Genomic DNA, 23,941 nt, shown 5'->3' on the forward strand with positions numbered 1-23,941 from the left:
AGCATTGCAACGGCGCTTTTAATCTATTAACATGAGTCAATATATACTGCAGCGCCCATTGGCACTGGTGTTTTCACAGGGAGATAGGGAACTGTCACGGCCAGAGTACCGAGGCACATGGGCAGACATAGCGGGTTCGGAGCCGGTGACTGGGGAGGAGGTGGAGGAGGTAGTGGCTGGTTTGCGGTAGGCTTCACGGAGGGAGGCCAGGGCACGCTGCTGACCATGGGGGGTAAGGAGAGCTCGTGGTGGCCATGGAGGGAGAGAATAGGAACATGGCTGGTATGAGTATGGTCCGGGACTGAGGGGAAGTTGCAGGGCTGGGGTGGCAGGGTGACTGGGGTGAGGACATTGAAACGTCAGGGTGACAAAGAGAGCATGCAAGTCTCATGGTCGTTGGTTCGGGCAAGGGTTGTAAATCGAGAGATCAAGAGTAGGTAAGACTAGTGTCAATAAATGAGAGCAGGCAGCCGCCAATATGACTGCCCGGCTTTTATTCAGTGTGTCGACCCTGTCATTGTTCACTTCCGTGTCACTGTCGTCTGTTGCTGTCAGACCAAAATATTGCACCACCATGAGTAGCCCAGAACATGAGTAGCCCAGAACAGCCTTTTTAATGTTGAAGAGGCTGCATCATGTTGTTAAAAGTAGCTACTTGTACCTGAAGCTTCTAATACACAGCTGGTGAGGGAGGGGTGTTCAGTGAACCTTTCACACAAGGTCTTTCATTATCTTTCATTGTCTGAGTGATACCTCGAGATAAGAAGGTAAACAACCGATGCTTCATGATGTTTGCTGGTGTTGGAGATGCACATCTCAAGAAAGCCAATAAGAAATCTTATACCTTCTTCAATAAATCAGCACCCATAGCTGTCTTGTGCTGTCTTGAATCATTTGTCTGCTCAGCAGCAGTTAGGACTGTATCAGTTTGTTCTGAAGCCTTTTTAAAAGATTATTTTTTTCTGCTCTGCCTGCATGAATCATTTGTTTTTGCTCTTGCCCTCTGAGCTGGATACTGTTGATGCCTGGAACAACCCCGCAAGAGGATTTCTTTCAGACAAGCGTGGGCTAAGGGAGGTGCGCCTGAGACCTAATATAAGAGTTGTTTCAGATTTGTCAAAGGGAGATTGGTCATTGTAATCACAAGCCCCTACTTTAGGAACTAGAGAGCAGGGTCAATTCAATGTAATTGACCAACAATACACAGTAAGGTTCACTAGTCAGATTGTGAGCAATGTTCCCCCTAATATCTTGTTCTTGGGCAACACACCCTGGTGCTTCAAATATCCAGGCAAATGTCTGGTACAATAAAAAATTTAGCAGGAAAGAATAACTTAACATAATGGTCCTTGATAAGAATCTGGCCAGTAATTTGTCATTTAGTCTGATCATGACATGTTTCACAAGACGCAGCTATTGATGGCATCAGAGAAAACTTCTCAACCAAGTCCAACAGCATTATGCACAGGTTTGTAAGGTCAAATGCATGTTCAGGTTTTACATAAATTCACTACCTATTTAAAAAATTTGGACGCACCTATTCATTTATGGGTCTTGCATTTTTCTTGGCTTCTCTCCACCACGGTAAGTTAAACAATGAGGACGGTTTCCAACAGTCCTGAAGGTTTTATGCGGAACACTTTCTTATCATCCACTCATGGTAATGAACATCTCATCAAGGGACCTTTGATGATGACAATAGTGAATAAAGCAGCATTGAAGACAAAAAGAGGTGACTGAAAAAACAGATTCACCAGACATACAGGGAGTGCAGAATTATTAGGCAAATGAGTATTTTGTCTACATCATCCTCTTCATGCATGTTGTCATACTCCAAGCTGTATAGGCTCGAAAGCCTACTACCAATTAAGCATATTAGGTGATGTGCATCTCTGTAATGAGAAGGGGTGTGGTCTAATGACATAAACACCCTATATCAGGTGTGCATAATTATTAGGCAACTTCCTTTCCTTTGGCAAAATGGGTCAAAAGAAGGACTTGACAGGCTCAGAAAAAAGTCAAAAATAGTGAGATATCTTGCAGAGGGATGTAGCACTCTTAAAATTGCAAAGCTTCTGAAGTGTGATCAACAAACAATCAAGCGTTTCATTCAAAATAGTCAACAGGGTCGCAAGAAGCGTGTGGAAAAACCAAGGCGCAAAATAACTGCCCATGAACTGAGAAAAGTCAAGCGTGCAGCTGCCAAGATGCCACTTGCCACCAGTTTGGCCATATTCCAGAGCTGTAACATCACTGGAGTGCCCAAAAGCACAAGGTGTGCAAAACTCAGAGACATGGCCATGGTAAGAAAGGCTGAAAGACGACCACCACTGAACAAGACACACAAGCTGAAGCCAAGACGTCAAGACTGGGCCAAGAAATATCTCAAGACTGATTTTTCAAAGGTTTTATGGACTGATGAAATGAGAGTGAGTCTTGATGGGCCAGATGGGTGGGCCCGTGGCTGGATTGGTAAAGGGCAGAGAGCTCCAGTCTGACTCAGACGCCAGCGAGGTGGAGTACTGGTTTGGGCTGGTATCAAAGATGAGCTTGTGGGGCCTTTTCGGGTTGAGCATGGAGTCAAGCTCAACTCCCAGTCCTACTGCCAGTTTCTGGAAGACACCTTCTTCAAGCAGTGGTACAGGAAGAAGTCTGATTTTCATGCAGGACAATGCTCCATCACACGCGTCCAAGTACTCCACAGCATGGCTGGCAAGAAAGGGTGTAAAAGAAGAAAAACCAATGTTCACCTGATCTGAACCCCATTGAGAACCTGTGGTCCATCATCAAATGTGAGATTTACAGTACACCTCTCTGAACAGTGTCTGGGAGGCTGTGGTTGCTGCTGCACACAATGTTGATGGTGAACAGATCAAAACACTGACATAATCCATGGATGGCAGGCTTTTGAGTGTCCTTGCAAAGAAGGTGGCTATATTGGTCGCTGATATGTTTTTGTTTTGTTTTTGAATGTCAGAAATGTATATTTGTGAATGTGGAGATGTTATATTGGTTTCACTGGTAAAAATAAATAATTGAAATGGGTATATATTTGTTTTTTGTTAGGTTGCCTAATAATTATGCACAGTAATAGTCACCTGCACACACAGATATCCCCCTAAAATAGCTAAAAATAAAAACAAACTAAAAACTACTTCCAAAAACATTCAGCTTTGATATTAATGAGTTTTTTTGGGTTCATTGAGAACATGGTTGTTGTTCAATAATAAAATTATTCCTCAAAAATACAACTTGCCTAATATTTCTGCACTCCCTGTACTTTACTATCTCCTGATAGAGCAAATACTAAATATGTTATTAGTATTGGATTCCTCAATATGGCTCCATCTTAGTCTCCATAACCACCACAAAGTAGATTTGTCCAAAATCTTGATCGGTAGTGAACAAGCTATCTGTATTTTAAACCTGCACCTGTCAGTAAACCACATATGCAAGCATTTTTTTTTCTTGTTTTATTTTTTCCGATTTTGTAAATCCTCAGCACACTTTGACCTTACACTAGCAAACAAGCCCTGCACTTGTACTAATGGGAAATTGTACTAACTTACAATCGCCAAACACTTCTTTTCTATTGGGAGTTATCGGGAGTTCCATCTTACCTGTACCGCAACTCTACCTGCTTACCTAAGAGGAAGCATCCAATCAGATGGAAATCTGCCCTGGCATCTACCCCGTGGAATTCTCTCCAATGTCTACTGACTGAACTTGAACCGGATCCCCACAGACTCACAACCTGCAGACTTTTGAAGTGGACTATTTTGTGGACAAAGTTAAAAACACTAATCGCCTCATCGAACCACTCATTTGCTCAATCCTCATGCTCAACATCCTTCAGTCAGTTTGAGCCAGTTTTCTGTCCATCATTGAGGAAGTGATTTCAAATATGAAATTATCACCTGGTCTTACTGATGTTGTCCCACCTCGACTCATTAAAGAAGCTTTTATAGATCTAGGTCCCTGCATTCATAAATTGCTTAATAGTAGTCTTACCTCCGGCATTGTCCCAACCTACTTCAAACAGGCTCTAGTGCAACCAACGATCAAGAAACCTCATCTAGACACCTTCACTCTGAATAATTTTAGATCAATCTCTAAACTCCTGTTTATCCCGAAGCTCATGGAAAAACTGGTCCTGTCCCAGATCCAGTCCTATTTGGATAAGCACAAGATCCTTGAACCTTTACAGTCAGATTTTTTAAGGCCTCCATAGCACGGAGACTGCCTTGTTCAATTATGCCATCCTCGTACTGCTGGACTAGCATTTGATTCGGTCGACCATAGTATATTAATATTTAATTCAATTTATATGCTAATGATATGCAAATCTACCTCCCCCTAAAACAGACAAATACAAGCTTTTTAAACCATTAAAAATCTGACATGAAAGAACGGATGGCTTTAAACTTTTTACATTTTAATTACATTTTTAATGCCACCAGCTATTGCCCTAAATTGGACCTCGGTTCCCAAGAATCCTACACTAAGTCCTCGGTATGGAACCTGGGTGTAATCATGGATGGTAATTTTAAAATGGACAAGCAGATAATCCTTGTCCTCATCCTCATCTTCCTCTGCTTATCCAGTTACGGGTCGTGGGGGCAGCATCCCAATCCCAGACAGCCCTCTCCCCAGCCACCTCCACCAGCTCCTCCGGCAGGACCCCAAGGCATTCCCAGACCAGACTGGAGATATAATTTCTCCAGTGTGTCCTGGGTCGACCCGGGGGCCTCCTGCTGGCAGGACATGCCCGAAACACCTCCCCAGGGAGGCGTCCAGGAGGCATCCTGACCAGAAGCCTGAACAACCTCAATTGGCTCCTTTTGATGTGGAGGAGCATCGGTTCTACTCTGAGTCCCTCCTGAATGTCCGAGATCCTCACCCTATCTTTAAGGCTGCACCCGGCTGCCCTACAGAGGAAACTCATTTCGTCCGCTTGTATCCGCGATCTTGTTCTTTCAGTCATTACCCAAAGCTCATGACCATAGGTGAGGATTGGGACGTAGATTGATCGGTAAATTGAGAGCCTTGCTTTCTGCCCCAATCTGCCTGTCGATATCCTGCTCCACTGAACAAGACCCCGAGATACCTAAACTCCTCCACTTGAGGCAGGACCTCTCTCCCGACCCAGAGTTGGCAAGCCACCCTTTTCCGATCAAGAACCCTGGTCTCAGATTTGGAGGTGCTGATCCTCATCCCATCTGCTTCACACTCGGCTGCGAACCTACCCAGCAAGAGCTGAATGTCAGAGCCTGATGAAGCTAGGAGGACCATATCATCTGCAAAATGCAGAGATGAGATTCTCCTGCCACCAAATTCGACACCCTCCACACCACGACTGTGCCTAGAAATTCTGATAAATGCTGTAAATGTAAATGTAAATTCTGTCCATATAGGTTATGAACAGAACCGGTGACAAAGGGCAGCCCTGGTGGAGTCCAACCCTCACCGGGTCTCAGGTCCGACTAGCTATGCGGACCAAACTCATACTCCTCTGGTACAGGGACTGAATGGTCCTTAACAAAAGGCCAACAACCCCGTACTCCCCCATAGGGTGCCCCTGGGGACACAGTCATAAGCCTTCTCCAAATCCACAAAACACATGTGGATTGGTTGGGCAAACTCCCATTCCCCCTCCATCACCCCAGCAAGGGTAAAGAGCTGGTCTACAGTTCCACGGCCAGGACGAAAACCACATTGAATCTCGGATTGAGGAGGAGCATTGACCAGACCCTCCTCTCCAGTACTTTGGAGTAGACTATCTCAGCAACTTCTGCCCCTGAGATTGGACAATCCATACCCAGGCATCCAAGGTCTTGTTCCTCATCGGAATGCATGTTGGTGGGATTGAGGAGCTCCTCAAAGTATTCCTTCCACCGCCCGACTACAGCCCCAGTCGATGGGGCGACTGCCACTGCTGCACCCCATTTGGCCATCTGGTACCTGTCTGCTGCTTTTGGAGACCCACAGACCAGCTATGCCACATTGGCCTCCTTCTTCATAAGCGCAAACAACAGTCAGGACCCTTTCCTCGACCCAAAGGCGCAGGAAAGCTACCCTCTCATCCCCTGGGGTAAACCCCAACAGGCTGAGAGTCTTGGGGTTAACAAAAAGCCAACCCCAGCCATCCGCCTCTCACCTGGAGCAACTCCAGCAAAGGAGAGTGCCCAAGGACTTGGGTTCCAGAGCTCCAGCTCCTTCCCCACCAGAGAGGTGACGTTTGATATCCCAATAGCCAGTTTCCTTGTCTGGGGATGGACCACCAAAGCTCCCGCCTCTGTCTGCCAACCCGATCCACATTACACTGGACCCTTCATGTTCCTCCTGCGGGTGGTGGATCCACAGTTTGATGGCCCATGTATCCAGTTCAGGCTGGGCCAGGCCGGGCCCCATGGGCAAAAGCCTGGCCACCAGGTGACACCATGTACTGCCATAACATATTTCACTATGAAATCACTTAAATGCTATATCTTGCTTTAACATTTGGCACAACCTAAGCTCGTTGGACAGAAGAGCAGCGGAGACAGCGGGTTGCTGCTCAAGAAAGCGCTCGAGCATATCATGCGCGCTATTCCAGCGCGTCACGACATCGGTGATCAGTTTATGTTCAGGCAACTCGAGCAACTTCTGCTTCTGTCGAAATACGTGGCTGGCTGTGGTACTGCGCTTAAAAAAGGTGGATATCCGTCTAACACGTCCCAATAAACGAGCGACAGCAGGAAGCTTCAGTGCACGCTGCGAGGCCAGGTTTAAAGTGTGAGCGAAGCACCTGAAATGCAACATACCGGTAAGCCCCGCTCATATTTGCGGCGTTGTCAGTCACAATAGCTGGGTCTTTGGATACGTGGTCCCACTCCTCCAGCGCCGCTTTCAGTAACTCTGCAATGTTTGACCCCGTATGGCTCTCGTGCATGGCTCGCGTTTGTAAAACGTGCGACATCAGTTCCCACTCCTCGTCAACGTAATGGCAAGTGATTGTAACAAAAGCTTCCGTGGCTCGCGATGCCCACCCGTCCCAAGTCAGTGCCACTCGTGGGGCAGAACTCAGGGCTGACTTAACATTGTCTTTGACTTTGTCATATATTCTTGGTACTGCTTTGTCGGTCATGTAGCTGCGGGTAGGAATCACGTAACGGGGATCTAACGTGTTGATCATAAAGCGAAAGCCTGTGTTCTCGACAACACTGTAGGGACATAAACCTTTGCAAATATAATGCACCACAGACTCTGTAATCTTCTGTGCACGGACTGAGTTAGATGGAAGCTTGGATGTTGCGTTGTCCAAAGTAGTTTGCGTGGGGTCCCGTGTTTTTTTGGGCTGCGGCGAAGCTAGCTTGTCCGCATGGTGTCTTTGCAGGTGGGCGCGCAGGTTAGTTGTATTACCGGTGTAGCGTATAAAAGCCTGGCAATGCTTGCAGATTGCATTTGTTTTATCGACTTTTTAGATAACTGAGTGGCGCACGCCCAGTTGGGGTGGATGCCATCTCATCCAAAAAGACCAAGCTTCCCCCGAAATGTTGGCCAGTTATTAATAAAACCCATTAATAAAACTTTATTATTTGGACACCACCCCGACAACCAGCGATTTATTTCGAGGAGCCTGCTACAGGTCTCGTCGCTATGCCGAAACTGCGGTAATGGGCCAGAGCAGATTACTTTATCTGACATCGTTTTAGCCAGTTCAAGCATGTCTATAAAATTATCTTTAGATATTTCCGACTGGCGTAGCCAGACATCTTTAGCACCGACGTGAATCGCTATACTGGAATATCTACGGTTAGTTTTTGCCAGGGGGTGTCAGGCGCTCTGATTTTATTCGCTGGTGCCACTATCCTCACGTTTCTAACTGTGGAGTTGCCAATGACTAGAGCCGGTGGATTGTAGGACTCAGCGGATGCCTCACTGACGGGGGAGAAGCGGTTCTGAATGTGAACCGGTGAGTGGCAGCCTGGTGGTTGGGGAGCTTGGCAGGTCGCCTCGATAGCTCACTTGCGTGATTTATTCCGAGCTGCCACCCAACTGCCCTGCTGTCCAGCGGTGCTACTGGTACCGGCATCTTCTACACTTTCCACAGGTAAAATCCTCACTAATGACAGAGCTTGACAAACTGTACAGGGGATAAGAGAGGGAGCCTTAACTTACATTTGAGTTTAGGTGATTCTTAATTTAGAGGAAATTCAGGAAGTCCTTGGAAGTAACACCAGCTCACACCAAATACACCAAACATAAAACAGCATATAGACATTCCACTGAGTTACATGTGAAATGCTCTTTTCAATTATTTCACGATAACAATAATAATTACATTACAAAAAAAATGAAACAGGAAATGCAGTCTAATGTTTGTTGTGATCTATTTCAGAGCATTGACCCAGCAGTGGAGAAGTGACTACATGTCACTGTTTCCCAATCCTCTTCTCTTTATGGAAAGGTAAACCTTGAATGGGAACCTTCCTTCCCCTGGCTTAGTCACTGATTATTGTTTTAATCAACTATATTTCTGGACAAAAAAAGTGAGTGGAAATCTTATATACTTTGTCCACTGAGGAGCAGAACTCTGTAGCATGTGTATCATGTATCAGTTTCCTGTTCAGGAGATTGTGGATGGTAGAATGTTGTGACATTCTGTTCCTAGCAGTGCTTTTACGCATCTTTACTCATTCAGTGAGTCAGAGTGAAGGGTGAGAAACCAGTGAAAAAAATTTCATATCTCAATTGTGTAAATAATCAATTATTTGTCTAATGTTTAGATCAATTTTGGTAACGTGTAATTTAAACTAATAAACTATAAACAGAGTTCTCACACATTTTTACAAAAGAATTTCCATGATTTTTTTCATGACTTTTCAATTACTCTATGGCAAATTTTCATGACTCAGCTAGTTTTAGTTTTAAAACATACTCTGAGTTACCTTCCTGTTCTGTTTTATGTTTGGCTTCTTTTGTCAGTTGCTTATCTCGCCAAAGCCTCCGAATAAAACCTTTCCAGGGGGGATGGTGACAGGACGGTGGTAGTGGTGTAATGGGTGTATGGAAAGCCAAGTGAAAGGATCTAATAATAAAAAACACAAATGTATGCATAACATTCACATTAAACAAACTGTAGATATGTTAGGATTCCACAAAGATAACAGTCTCGCAATGGAGTTGAGTTTCAGATTTGAAGCCCTGTTTTTTCAGGAATCAAACTCAATTTTTGAACAGTGACAGGACTAGTAATCAGTTGTTATCTAGCAAACTAGTTTTTGGCGACGTTTGAGGAGCAGCGGGTGGGGAAGTGAAACTCGGCTTCGGTTTCTGCCTGTGGTGAAACATTTCCTCCCGCCGTCTCCTCCTCGAGTTCTGCCCGCTTTGTGCGCCTTTCTTCTCACCTGTCCCGGAATGTCGGCCTGGTCATTCGAGCCCTCTCCTCTCTCCTGACCTTTTCCGCCCCCAGCGCCGTGGGCGGATACCGGGGGGGGTGACGCGAGACGTTCGGCTCCGCCCCGGGGAGGGGCCAAGGGAAGCCGGTTGCACAGCAACCGCCACCTCGAGCGAGAGGAGAGAAGAGGAGCGCGGAGCCGAAGTGGAGTGAAGTTTTTCGGTGGATTTGACACGAATCAGGACTCGCGACGGGTCCGGACGCCTCGGCGACGGGCATGGAGCAGAGCTGGGGGCCGGTGACGGGTGAGGCGGTAAGAGACCCGGGGCTGTGCTGGGTTGTGGTCCGCAGCTCTCTCTCTCTCTTTATATATATATATATAAACTCTACTGTGCTCATCATATGAACCCCAGCAGCCACGCATCACGGTGACCCGCGGGGTCACGAGGGCATGAGAGTTGAGGAGTGGAACTTCTTCTTGTTATTTTATTAATAACTATCAATAAATGTTTTCTATGGATCCTGAGACATTGTTTGGTGAGAGTCGCAGAGAATCATTCTGGCAATACGATAAAAACATGGATTCTGCAGCAGAATCCATGCAGTCATCACGCCGCAAGACACTTTCCCTACGAAACGACCAGGCCATGTCTGCAATGGAAGAGAAACGTCTATCACCATCATGTATCACTGTATGTTTTCTCTGGTGATCAATTACGCCCACAAAATGTACCTAAAAGGTGGAAATATAGTGTAGTAGGGTAGTTTTGAAACCCAGATAAAAGGAGTTCATCCACTATTAATAAGGTTCAGTACTGACATAGCATGTTTTTGAAGTGTAATACTGGCCTAGATATTCTCAGATCTTTTGCATTAGTGAGTGTATCGATCATGTTGGTTGCCGGGACATTGGTGTAAGCTGGGACCGGCGGGGTTCAGGCGTTTATCAGACGTTTAATGCTATCGGACCCGCCTGGCTGAGGTTCGGCTGCTCTTTGTCACCGCTCTGATAGGAAGGACAGCTGGGGAGGACCTGCTGCAGAACAGATCACCCCACGTGTCGCCAACTGTGTGATCTGTGTTTCGCTCTCTGAACGACAGTATGGAACAGTAGAGCACCACTACCTCCAGTTCTTTGGAAAAAGGAAGTTCATAAATTATGAAATATTTGTTTCTTTTTTTTATGCCATGTGTTTTTCTACGGACACGTTCCACTTCTGTCTGCCGGTCTATAATATCAAGTTCATATTGCTGTTGCTGTGTAAACAGTGACAACCCGCAGCACTTCCTTTTGTCAGCTGCCTCTGACCAAACTGGTTTGTGTGTGTGTTAATCTCCTAGTGGAAACCAAACGTCCAAACAAAGATACATGGCATGCGTTTTCAGTAAAAGACGGGATATTTTAAGGCAGTTTTAAGGCATAAAAATCGAGTTTCAGCTTATGAAGCACGTGATTATACGAGATATGGGGTTTAGGGGCAGTGTTGGTGCCAGGAATCCCTTCATTAACCCTTGGTGGTAAAACGTGCTCTTGATTACTTTCTGTGCACAGTTGTTGCTTGTGGAGAACACATTGCTTTGACAGGTGGGTTGGTTTTTGACATTTACGGAGTCCCATGCCTCTCAATGAAAGACCGAATTCATTTCATGTCTTCAGATGGCTCTACTGGATTTATGATGTGCTACACAAGCACAGATACAAAATGTTTCTGGCCACAGAGCATGTCATGCGACGCCACAGTACCTGTTGCTTTTTTTTTTTTTTTTTTTTTTTGATGATCCTTCTGTTTGTGCACCAGACAGCCAGGCAACAACCAGAGGGTGGAACTTGATTGGTTTGACACAAAACTGTCACTTGTACATGCAAGGCTGTGTCATCGTCAATGCTCTTTTTGCTCATTGTGCATTTGTTTTTTCTATCACAAACATGGTCCAAGTAAATAAGAACACGTTCTCCATTATGTGTACAATGCAAAATCTATCCATGACTGGACAGTACAGCACCGCATTGTGATTAAATTCTAGTTTTATTAGATTGGGGGTCTGGCTTCTAACAAATACAAAAGAAAGTGCATAGCTGCATTTGTTATGTGCCAGCCTATTTTGTGTTTGTGTGGTTATGCAGGTTTAACAGAAACTTACATTAAGGCCGTCTGTCTAGTACATTCGTGTTACCGAAACATGGAGGATTATGCGGTACAGGTAGACATGAAGCTTATAATACTACTCACTAATGCGTCTTTGAAGCCAGGAATTCCAGAGAGCGTAATCAGCACCAACCTGTATTATCCCTGCATTTTCATAGTCACACAGTGGTGTGTTGACCTTTGATCTCGGATTTGGCGTCTGGGGACTCATGCAGAAGTACAGGGTCCATAAAAAGGCTTCAAAAAGTCTACAATCCAGTAACCCGTCTTAAAGGCTTTTTGCTTTTATATAGATCTTGTTTGTCCACTAATACTGTATCTGAAGTCATTTTCCGAAATTGAGCCTTGATTCAGAATTACAGCCACTTTGATCCAGTCCCACAATGAGATTTTACATCCAATCACCTAGCAACTGCAGTGCTTCGTTTGGGAGCCATGACTGTCAGTGGAGATAATGTTTTAGGGGAGGGGTGGGAAATTCTCTGGGCAGAAAAATCATGAGAAACAGGAGGTAACTTTTCCCCTTATTATGTCATAAGGGGACAAATTCCAGATCCAACCATCTGAGCTGCTGCTCTCTGAATGGTGAAGCAGAATAACGAAAGCTCTCTTTACACCTATCGCCATTTCTAGCCACTGTAGAACCATAGACAGGCTAGTGGAACTCGTATTAATGTTAAATAATCTCACAAAGTGAAATTCTCATAATAGGACACCTTTAAAGTGAAACTTTAAAACGCAAATAAATTCAATGTAATTCTGGAACTTTCCTTCATACTGCTGATATTTTTGTGTTGTGTTTTGGCACTGAACAGTGCAGTTCACAGTGACATAATGATGCATAGTCAGCAGAGCATTGAGAGGATTCAAAGACGGCAGTAAATAAAGAATAACAAATAAGAAATGAGTCAGGAGGGTTTTAAAGACAGGGCTGTGCTAAGTTCATTCAATGTACTTATTATTCTTTCATAGAAAGGGAAGGAAATTGGACAAGCAGAAACCCGTCCCTTTTCTTATCTGTGACAGATGTGAGCTGAACTGCGAAATAAAAGGTAGACACAGAATAGTCTCTACATAGCAAAACGCTTTCTACAGTTCAAGAAGAACAAGTGTAATACAAGTCTGCTTTAATGAAGTTCTGAAATACTGGCAAAGTTGTGTATGCTCATCAGTCTCAACCCTGAGTGTGTCCGGGGAGAAGTATGTCTGATAAATGCCTTAAATGTAAATGTAAATATGCATCAACAGAACACTGTCTGATTTCTGAAATATTGTCACAAACAAGTACATTGGACAGGCACATTAATGTCGCACTACATCCATGAACACACACTACATGTGAACAGTTTCAACAGACATCCTTGAGCATAGGCCTAATGTTAAATTATGGTGTAAAACAGGACAGTTCGTTGACATGTTTAGGACATTAATTTTTACAGCAATTATTATAATAAAGATAGCTTTTTAAAGCCAACAACATTTTAACTGAGGTGTAATTTGAAAGTGTTATTTTGTTGGGGTGCATCAGTTTGAGCATGAATGAGTTACATATTTGTATATATATTAGCTAGGACTAGGCCTTTATTTGGGATTAAATATACATGATGTGTAATGACATAAAATATATATAAAATATAAGATATATCTATAAATGATTCAGTTGCCAGGTCACGGTTCCTGGTAGTGTAAGTACTTGCCATTGGCTTTTCTCGCTATAAATATGCAGGCAAATTTGCACATAATTTCTCTCCAAATTATTTGACTACAGACACAAGATTTGACTTCAGTGACCTAATCATGGCACTGGAGGTAAAGTGTGAAGTCTAAACCAGTCAGACATTGATAAATGCATAGTGCCTGTGAATAAATGTGATATCCGCTAGCTTGACTGGCAGCTCACGCAATTATGTCGGAAATAACAACCTGTATGGATTTTTTTTTTTATGGATACATTTCATATATTCATATTCTTGTCTGGAATAACAGCATTTGTACAACACAAGGGGGTGGTTCAAAATCTGAAGTACTTGTGTATTACTTGTATACTTGTTACTGTGTTTCCTTAAATGACACTGAATATTGATTAGCCCTCGCAGCATAGAGTTAGGGTTCTTTAGCTAGTTACACCAACATTCTGTGATTCTTCCAAAAAATGTCAACAATAGATGTTGGTGTGGATGGTTCGTTTGCTGCCGTTGTGGATGAGTAGAGCAACAAACAAATCATGAACATACATTATCAACAACAATATGCTTGTGCTAATCTGTCTTCATATTCCCCAATGTTGGTTAACTGTTGGAGGCTAATACTTGTAATATCTGCAAAAATATACATGCCCTTGAGGTTGGTGTCTCGTCTGCTTTGAGAACAGGATCTCAAGTGTCACCTGGGGAACTGACGTCCAACGAAACAGTAACCTGTTGACAGACGTCTTTTGTGTTTCTTGGCAACAAATCCTGAGGATGTTTTCAGTTCTACCGGCGTTATCATTTCACAACATGACTCTGGGCACAGTGAGAATAACACACCCTACAGTGTTGTCACGCTCATAAGGCACACATGTTTTTTGTAAATGACCTTGAGGAATTGTCAGTTTCACGAAGCCCTGGGTCTCTTTTGTCCACTCTGTGGTTTCATCCAGAGAACCTTCTCAGTGTTGTTTCCCCCCATCGAGTCGTACCACAGCAACACTCCAACTACTGCAGAGACCTGCTAGCCCTATCTCTCACGCTCTCCCACTCTCTCTCTGAATAATGAATGGGTGCGATCAGTTCCTCCAGGGGTCCGATTCCTAGAAGATCGGAGAGCCCTGCTTGAGAGTGGAATCTCACTAATAAAGCACAGAGGTCCAAAGCAGACCCCCCGCAGCGCCAATATACTTCAGCATTGTCTGCGATTTCCGTTTCACGAAACGTGAACAAAAGTAATGGGAAAAATACTCTCCATTAGAGAAAAAGTTAGCGAGGTCAGGAGGTTTATGTGGTTTGTCATTGAGCATCGACTTCCTTGTTAACAGTGCGCACTAAAGGTTTTGGTCACGCAGAATGAAACCGTTTTTGGTGAAGAAATGCCTTCTGTTGTTGGTGCCAGTAGCGTTATGTATGGGACTCAGCAGCTTTGACTGGTTTGTGATTACAGGCGAGACTGGCAAAGGAATGACGTTACACGAAGTGTAATGACAGAATTTTTTTTGTTGTTTGGCTCTTTCTATTCTGGTGAATTTCACTAATGAGCATGTGGCAGAGCTGTCCTAGAAATGAGGATGTGTCTCCTGAGTACCTGCCGAGGTTCAAGGGCATGGCTCTGAGCACAGGGCTATAAAAAGAAGAAGCAACTGCAGCTTTTCAGAAGAAGACAGCGATGTTTAATAAAACCGAAACTCACACCTCCACTTGGTTGCCTCACTGGCTGGATCCCTGCGTCTGACTCAGCCGTCCATCACCTGGGTGCCGGCCGACCTGTGAAGGCCCTACAGGTGCGGTGGTTGCGTAATCCGTATGGAAAACAGCCCTAGTCATCCGGCCCTTCCCACTTTGGCAGTCAGCGCTGGCCTGAGATCATCTTGCCTCTCTTGACTCTCGTCCAGAACATACATAAACCATGCCCACTTCTCCACAAAGCTCTGAATACCTTCATTGAGACAAGTGCACAACTGTGCTCCCTCTCTGTGTATGTGTGAGACATCGTGAAGATTCATTCATTTTGGCAGCTGTTATATATATATATTGCGTGTAAACAAAGACTAATTCACTTTTTCTGAACGCTCGTAAATACTGTGCATTTCCTAAACTTGCTTTTCCAGTTCAGGGTTTCTCCCAGCAGTCTACAGGCACACCCAGGTACTCCATTTCAATTAAAGTGACCTGGATTTCAGCTCAGAGTTGTTGCTGTGTTCTGATTGGTCATCAATTTGAAACAGCTGATTGAAAAAGCTTTGACTGAGTTTTTCAATCAAAGCACAAGAATAAAAGTCGTCCTTCCATTTCCCCAATTAACCTGGATGGAGGATCTGGACACCCCTTATACATGGGGGGGGGGGGGTCACCAATTTATGCCACTAGATTGTGTGAGAACACAAAATTTCATGAAAATAGAATGTATATTTGGTATGAAACTACTAAAACAAATGACAATTTTCAATTGTGAAAAAAAATAATGGCTGAAATAAAGCATGTGAAATAGAGCACTGTGTATTTGAAACTTTATTATCTTAATGCAACCCAGAACTCAAAAGGATGAAACAACTAACTTTTTTAAATGCTCAATTTAATAAATGCTCAATTTTTTTTACCCTGACAACACTTTGAGCAGTTTGTCTCTCCTTTCATTCTACCCACCACTTCGGTTATGAAAAAGGGAAACCGTTAGCTGCAGAACCGGTCAGGTTAGCTGCAAAACAGCTCAACGTCAAGCGGTAACTCTCACTTGTCATCACTTCAGCTCCTGGACCTGCTACATTATTTCACTAGTCTTAAGTGAGGTTTAGTAAAAAAAAAAAAAAAAAAAAAAAAAGTTCAGGAAGGCTGTTGTGTTTGGTACATGTACAATTAGTACATCTAATTTAATTTGGCCTCATCCTCTTGTAGGATTTTTTTCCTCACAAAGGCTGACCTTTGACCTCTCAACCATGCCACTTTGACCTGTTAGGTTAGATGCTAGCTAAGAGAGCTAAAGAAAATGCTTCAGCCCTGAGGCTCTTGTGTTTTTTCATCTTGTGTAAATGTTGCTGCTGTCATTTGTTCTGTTACTTGTTCTGTGAAGGTGAGTGAGCAGCCGGAATTTTCCTTGTTAGCCACGTTTTCCACTCTGTCCGTATACAGCGCGCAGATCAGCGTCAGTCGGGTGACATGTGCGCGCCCAAGTTCTCGGGAGGGCCGCCGCTCGAGGAGGACGACGGACAGGAAGCGCGAGAGTCGGACATGGACAGCGCCGTGGAGAGCATGCCTGGGTCTGAGACGTCTGAGGGTGGACAATGTGGGGACAAGGAGGACGGACTGGGTATCTTCTTTCCGGAGGAGAGGTCAGTTCTCCGTTAAAAATTATCCTGGAGATGACTTTGTTTAGATGGTTCATAGGTGAGGGGTCTGTAGTTTTTGCTTCGGTTTTTTACTTTGGTTTCATCTTCTGCTTTACCTGATGACCTGCAGCAGCTCTCCTCTTTCCTGCTTCCTTCCATCATTGCTTCTTTTGCTACGTCTTTTGAGTTTAGTTCCTGTTTTTTCTTTTTTTTTTTAGAACAGTTGCTTTTGGTACGTCCTTACAGAATGTCCTTGTTCTATAAATGGCCCAGAAGGTTGAGTTCTGGTCATTTTATGTGTTCACTTTTGTTTTGTTACTTGAGATGAGATTGTCAATAGGAAGTAGAGGACACGCCATCATCATGTGAAATGCAGTCATCCTGCATACCTTGACCCTTGTACAGGGGTTTGTTTATCCATAGCCATTTAGCTAACACCAACTAATATAAGCAGATATTATAAATCCTGGAAGGCCCTCATCATGCACAGGCTCCAAGTTCTTGGTAAGGTGTGGTGCCTCCAGGACCAGGGCAGGAGAACCCTGTTGCAAATGTTCTTAGATAATGGATGGCCTTCTTTGTATTTGGACTTTGCACAAGGACTAATAAAATCTAATCTAATGTAATAGACTTGACTGTGTGGTTGCAGGTGTGGCCAGATGAACCCCTCCGTGACCTCTAACCTCTCCACACGTTCCTCCTCCTCCCTGAATGAAGAGCACTTCGAGGACTACGGCGAGGGCGAAGATGTTGATTTAACTCCCAGCAGCCCCTGCCCTGATGATGAGACACGGACCAATGGCTGCTCAGACCTGGGCTCCTCTGTGCCCTCTAGGTGGGTTACATGTTGTTCTTAGAACTTCAGAAAGGCTATTTCAAAACTTCGAGGTACTTAGTATAAGTAAGTTGAGATTAATTGCATCATTTATAATATATATATATATATATATATATATATATATAATTGTGATCATACCCTTTTAAAAAAGTTCAGCCATATTAATCATATTATTCTTTAGGGATAGGGAGCTGCAGTGAGTTCTCCCTGTAACTTGATAACCGGCCTCTTCCCCTCCGACGTACAAAGCTCTTTAATAAACTCAGAATTATCATGGCATGGAAAATGACAGAACTTGAACTTACGCTACTTATTATGTTTGGCTCCAAATTTTCTTTTTGTTTTTATACTGCTGCTCAGTTCTCTATTCTTCACGAATGTGGGTGAGATGAGTTGAGTGAGATTAGTGAGAAATGCAGCCCACCACCCAATGCTTTTGGTGCACAGGGGCTCTGAGACTAATAAATTTTATTTGCTCGGATTAGAGAGAGTTTGTCTTCACTTCACTCTCTGAAATTATGAAAGCAGAGCGCTGTATTATGTGACTATGTTGATGGGCTATAAAAAAATTTTTAAGGGTTTTCTCTGTCCTTTGTGTGTGTGGATTCATTACATCTTCCTCTTTGCTATCTCGCTGCAGTGCTGGTCAGACACCTCGTAAAGTACGGCCGCCGTACGTGGGCGAGGCAGTGGACATGTACTGCTCCCAGTGCTGCAAAAAGGTCAACCTGCTTAACGACCTGGAGGCCAGACTCAAGACCCTGAAGGTCAACAGGTCAGTGTTCTGGATCACTGCTCTGTTAATGAGGGTCACTTCTGACAACTTTATTTCCAGACTAATTAAAAGGGCAGAGTCATTCAACAGGTCTGCAGACAGAAAATGTTCTCATCAGTTATCACAGATTCTCACTTCAGGACAGATCTTCAGCTCCACCCTGATCGTAGAATTAAAGGAAGTGTGTCTGTGTGTAGGTTTTTAAAAACATATTGATGCAATGATTGGAAGTGGTTGCCGTGGCAACACCATGGGTGTGAAAATGAGCGATTTCATCTGTGCTGAGAAACAGAAACAGAATATCTAATCACAGTTCTGCTGTGGGACGCCGCCTTATCAACGTTTTGTTTGTATGCATGACTTAAAAGTTTTAAATGTGGCACAGGACCGAATACAAGGCTGTTCCATTTACATTTACAGCCTTTATCAGACTCCCTTATCCAGAGCGACTTACAATCAGTAGTTGCAGGGACAGTCCCCCCGGAGCAGTTTAGGGTTAAGTGTCTTGCTCAGGGACACAATGGTAGTAAGCGGGATTTGAACCTGGGTCTTCTGGTTCATAGGCGAGTCTGTAACCCACTAGGCTACTACCACCTTTGCTGTTCCCTTGCAGTAATATTAATTGAACATTTTAATTCATGTTGCAGTGTTTTCTCATAGTTTATGAATTGTATTCATTAAAGTTGGTTTAGAAACTAATCTCTCTTCTCAGAAAAAAGCTGATAGGAAAAACTATTATAATATATTTTAATTAGTTAAGACAAAATAATGTACTTCATGTAGTTGTGTAATATACCTTACTGTCTCTCAGAACCTGTCAGTATTAAGTTGTAAATTTAATACTAAATTGTATTTTGAATTTTTTTTATTTCATTCATTTCTTGTTTGGAAGACATTTGAAATATGCAAATTGCACCAAGATGTACGTACATTTAATTGCATTTTGTTTGCCAGGTTCAGGATTGTAATCAACAATTAGTACTTCAATTAAGTGTTATTATAAAAATTTACAGTTTATTTAATTGTTTGTTTTAGCTAAATGCAGCAAAAATAATAATAATATATTTAGTTTATGTTTGTATAAATGTCCTCGGTATGCACTATAGATCAGTGGTTCCCAACCCTTTTTTCCTGAAGCCCAATTGCCAAGACAATCCAGGACCCCCCCAACCCAAATTCCCTCTCGCATACACACATTAAAAGAATAAAATTATTAATTGCAAACGTATTTGAAAAAATAAACAATATTTGTATTTTTTTTTTCTTCTTCCCCTTGTTTACATGGCAAGCTATATAGAGTCTATATTGGAGCTGTTATCGGCCCTGGGAGAATTTGGGAAGGTTAAAGATCAGTCGTGCTGCTGCATTTTGTATGAGCTGTAGAGGTCGGATGGTACATAGAGGTAGACCAGCTAGAAGTGAGTTACAGTAATCCAGTCGTGAGATTACTAAGGTCTGAACCAGTAGTTGGGTGGCCTGTGTTGACAAATAAGGGCGGATTCATCTGATATTGTAGAGAAGGAATCTACATGAGCGGGAAAGATTGCTGATGTGAGTCGAGAAGGAGAGTTGGTTGTCTATTGTTACTCCAAGGTTGTGGGCTGTTGTAGAAGGAGAGAGCTGTGAGTTGTCAGGTAAATAGCAAGATCCTGATGTGGTGAAGAATCTGCTGGAATGAATATTAGTTCAGTTTTGGTGGGATTGAGTTTGAGGTGATGGGCTGCCATCCAAGATGAGATGTCGGTTACACATGCAGAGATTTTGGAAGCAGCATGTAGATCAGAGGGAGGATAGAGAAGATGAGTTTTGTGTCGTCGGCTTAGCAGTGGTAGGATAATCCATGTCAGGAAATGACCTCACCAAGTGATCTTGTGTAGAGGGAGAAAAGGAGAGGACCTAGCACTGAGCCTTGAGGGACACCCGTGGAGAGTCTATGTGAGGCACTTGGTAAGATCGCTCATCAAGGTATGAAGAAAACCACTGCCATGCTGAACCCTGAATTCCAAGCCTCTTCAGGATAGAAAAGAGAGTCTTGTGATTAACTGTGCTAAATGCTGCAGAGAGGTCAAGGAGAATAAGAACCGATGACCGTTTTGCCAATCTGGCTTCATGTAGCTGCTCTGTAACAGCCAGAAGGGCAGACAGTAGAATGAGCTGTTCTGAAGCCAGACAGGTTATGATCCAGGAGGTTGTTTTGTGACTGATGAAGTGATAGCTGGTTGTAGACACAGCGCTCAAGGGTTTTAGAAAGAAATGAGAGGAGGGAAACTGGTCTGTAGTTGTTGATGTCTGTAGGATCAGCGGTGGGTTTCTTGAATTGGAAGAATCCAAGAAACCCTTGCTGTTTTAAAGGCAGATGGTACATGGCCAGATGAGATTGAGGTGTTTATGATCTAAGAGATGAAAGGGATGAGGTCAGGGGAGATGGTTTGAAGCAATGCAGAAGAGATTGGATCTAGTGGACAGGTGGTTAGATTGCCTGTAGATATTATCTGAATGATTTCATCAGATGTGAATTTAGAAAATTGATATAGAGTAGTTGTAGAATTTTCAGAGGGTAGAGTAGGGAAGATTTTGTGGTGGAGAATGTCTCACAGATTTTTTCAATCTTCCCTGTGAAGAAGTTGGCAAAACTTCCTTCCTTTTGTCATTTTTGGGTTTAGAATATAGAGGACAGAGGTGATCCATGGAAAGGTAAAGTGAGGTGAGGAAAGAGTAAGTGGCTGTCTCTAGTGTTAAGGAGAAGAATGAGTCAGAGGTTGGGAGATGTGAAATAAAATGTTTAATAAACCAGTTTACAAGCATGGAATCATACATAAAGGATAGGTACCATAGACCAGAAGTTCGTTTTTTGCAGACCAACCCGGGCCAATATTTACAGCTGTAGTCCATACAGCATACAGGATTGCAAAAATAATTTTGGTTACCTCAGATACAATTCTGTACCCCCTCACAGGTTGGGAATCACTGCTATAGAGGGAAAATGAAGACCCCAGTGCTTCAGAGATTTGATCAACAACTAGCTATCTTAGCACCGGTTCTGCTGATCCTGCAGAAACAGGCTGCCGCTCCCTCAGGGAAGCCGGTTTCATTAACATTCAGTCGCCCTTCAGATCCACGCCGCCACTACCACCGCCTCCCACTTCTAATCAAACGGCACTTAACACCTAAAGCCCAAGGCTAGTGCTGGCTAATCTACACAGACACAGTACATCAGCACTGAGTACCAGGTCAACATGCACAGCAGTGGGTGGGTTGAGGACTAAATGTGCCGTTTTTTCTTTCCATTCCCCAGCAGTAGAACATTCCTGACTCTCTGTCTGTCTGTCTGTCTCTTGCCTTACAGCCCCAACAGGAAAATATCCAGCACTGCGTTCGGAAGGTAGGTCGCTACTTTTTTTTTTTTTTTTTTTTTTTAAACCAGGGTAAATGATTAGCAGAGCTTTTTAAGAATAGGTTTACTTTGACCTGAGAAGGAGAAGAGTGGGAGGCATGTGTACAAAGTATAAAACATCAAAGCGGTATTACACCACAGTTTGTGCCGATGAGGTAACCTGATTGGCCGAGAGAACCTCTACATATCGCTTTAACACACAAGGTCGTGTGAAAAGGCTGCTGCTGAATGATGTTGCTTAGGAACAGCTGCATCAGAGATGACGATGGCCCAGGATTCACTTGTTAGTGTTGACTGGTTTTAAACCAAAAAAAGAGTACTAGTAACTGAGTACCAGTAACTTCAGACAGGCTCTTCTTGTTTGTTCACTATGGGCTAGCTCAGACTATGCAATGCTAGGTCTATATAATACTCAGAATATGGCAGAATATTTATGTATTCTGTTTTTCAAATAACTCTTTTTGTAAAATACTCTAGCCACTGCATTGTACTGTATATTTTGTATAAATTTTTGCAACAAATGGAATGGATTTCTCATTGACAAACTTGGTTTGAAGTGACAAAGGTCAAGTAAGTCTGGGTTCTGGCATCTGATTTGAACACCCCTACAGCCAACTAGTTAAACATTAGATGTGCAGCCTCAGCTCAGTGGCCTCTAATTTGACCTTGAGTGTCAGTTGATTTTTTGTGACAGCTGTCTGCATTTTGATTGGTTCACACAGTGTTCAGGTTATGATTTATTATTATTTTATGTAATGAATAATTGGGATGTTTCAAGAATAATATGTAGAATTAAATTAAATCAGGGGGCAGTGTGAGAAGTTATGACAGTCGGGTCCCTGTGTGACTGTGTGTGTGTGTGTGTGTGTGTGTGTGTGTGTGTGGGAGTCCACACTAGCGCTGCCACAGCCGGTCACTAACAGCTCTGCGCTTGCTGCAGTCTGGCGGAACAGAAGCGTTCTGGGAAAAGTGCTAGCAGAGTTGCATGTTCAGAGCGCTAGTTGCAGTGCAGTATGGGATCTGGGGATGTCTCGCTTCAGGTCTGTGTGCCAGTGTAGGAGGGCTGGCATCACAGAACGAGTTAGTGAGACGCAGCACTGCAGCACATCCACTCACATGACTGTTGTGTTCCTCCTCGCCGTCCTGCAGGCAACTCCTTCACCATAGCAACATCAGCAGCAGCAACGGCAGCACCGAGGACCTGTTCCGAGACAGCATCGACTCCTGTGACGTCGACATCACCGAGAAGGTACACTCGCTCGGCACCAGAGGTCTGGGTTCAGCTGAAGGTCTGCATGAATAGTCTGTCTGAACGTCTTTTCCTCTCGTAGTTGAGCTACCTGGAGAAGAAGGTGGCCGAGTTGGAAAATGACAGTCTGATGAACGGTGATCTGAAGTCCAAGCTGAAGCAGGAGAATGCACAGCTGGTGCACCGGTATGGAGAACATGCTCACCTCCTGTGCTGGACACAGTTTATTTTACGTAGGAAAACGTAGGAAATTACAGAAGAACCTCTGCAAATAAAGCAAATATGCAAGCAAGTTATAAGCTCTTGGTCATGTAGGATACTAACCATCTTTGCTTGTTCCCAGAGTGCCATTTTTTGGGACATACATTAGAAAGATGGGAACATGGAGGCCTGTGTCTGGCTCTGACCACTGGCTATGGACAATTTTTGGAATCATATTTGGTTTGGTCAATGCGTTGTTTTTGATCAATGACAAAGAGCAGACAGAGATACGATTGTAGTTCACCTGGGGAAAATATGAAGACTCAGATTTGACCAATTCACTGTCTCGCTTATTGATTTATTTCTATTTGGGACATTTTGTTAAAATAAATTTCATTCAAATAATTTTATTATTTAGTCATGCATTTTGAATATAATTTTTATATTCTATTGCATGATTTTGTCAGGATTGCAGATCCTAATCTTTAATTTATATAACAAAATACTCACATACAAAACATGTCCTGGTGTATGTGTTCAGGGTCCATGAGCTGGAGGAGCAGTTGAAGGATCAGGAGACTCGGGCGGAGCAAAACCTGGAGGCGGAGCTTCGTAGGCACCGCGAGGCCTGTGTCAAGATGGAAAGGGACAAGAACTCTCAGATAGAGCTACTGAGCAACCGGTAAGAATGAATTCAAGATGCCTGGCAGACATTACCACCATGGCGACAACCATGAGGTGGTCCGAGAAGCTCCAGTGATATCTGAAGAGTGCAGAAAAAGAAAGGAAAAATGCTAACAATTTCAACTGTCTGGCTCCCCTAGAGTCCTGCAGCTGGAGGAGGATAACCGGGAGATGTCTACAAATATGTCACGGCTGAAATCTCAGACAGAGAAACTGGACGAGGTGTGTGTGTGTGTGTGTGTGTGTGTGTGTGTGTG

At 43.6% G+C, this 23,941-nt stretch overlaps 1 protein-coding gene and 1 long non-coding RNA gene across 3 annotated transcripts in view; one reads left to right on the top strand and one right to left on the bottom strand.

Annotated features, from left to right (window-relative positions):
* Positions 1–9,466, bottom strand: part of LOC114785506 (uncharacterized) — a 21,597-nt gene extending 12,131 nt beyond the window's left edge. The window contains exons 1-2 of the long non-coding RNA XR_003749067.1: positions 9,390–9,466; positions 8,931–9,070 (exon numbers count right to left, since the gene is read on the bottom strand). This is a non-coding gene — a long non-coding RNA (uncharacterized LOC114785506). The remainder of the gene's footprint in view (positions 1–8,930; positions 9,071–9,389) is intronic.
* rab11fip4b (RAB11 family interacting protein 4 (class II) b) overlaps positions 9,396–23,941 on the top strand; it is a 19,772-nt gene continuing 5,226 nt past the window's right edge. Inside the window, exons 1-9 of one of the 2 annotated variants that reach the window (XM_028971781.1) lie at positions 9,396–9,692; positions 16,347–16,546; positions 17,193–17,378; positions 18,022–18,156; positions 21,503–21,538; positions 22,700–22,799; positions 22,882–22,985; positions 23,542–23,682; positions 23,825–23,906. In XM_028971781.1, the coding sequence (XP_028827614.1) occupies positions 9,657–9,692; positions 16,347–16,546; positions 17,193–17,378; positions 18,022–18,156; positions 21,503–21,538; positions 22,700–22,799; positions 22,882–22,985; positions 23,542–23,682; positions 23,825–23,906 (1,020 nt within the window). In that variant the 5' untranslated portion in view covers positions 9,396–9,656. The remainder of the gene's footprint in view (positions 9,693–16,346; positions 16,547–17,192; positions 17,379–18,021; positions 18,157–21,502; positions 21,539–22,699; positions 22,800–22,881; positions 22,986–23,541; positions 23,683–23,824; positions 23,907–23,941) is intronic. The other variant, XM_028971782.1, reaches the window with a different exon arrangement.

This window comes from Denticeps clupeoides, chromosome 3 (assembly GCF_900700375.1).
Source record: "Denticeps clupeoides chromosome 3, fDenClu1.1, whole genome shotgun sequence".
Lineage (NCBI taxonomy): Eukaryota > Metazoa > Chordata > Actinopteri > Clupeiformes > Denticipitidae > Denticeps > Denticeps clupeoides.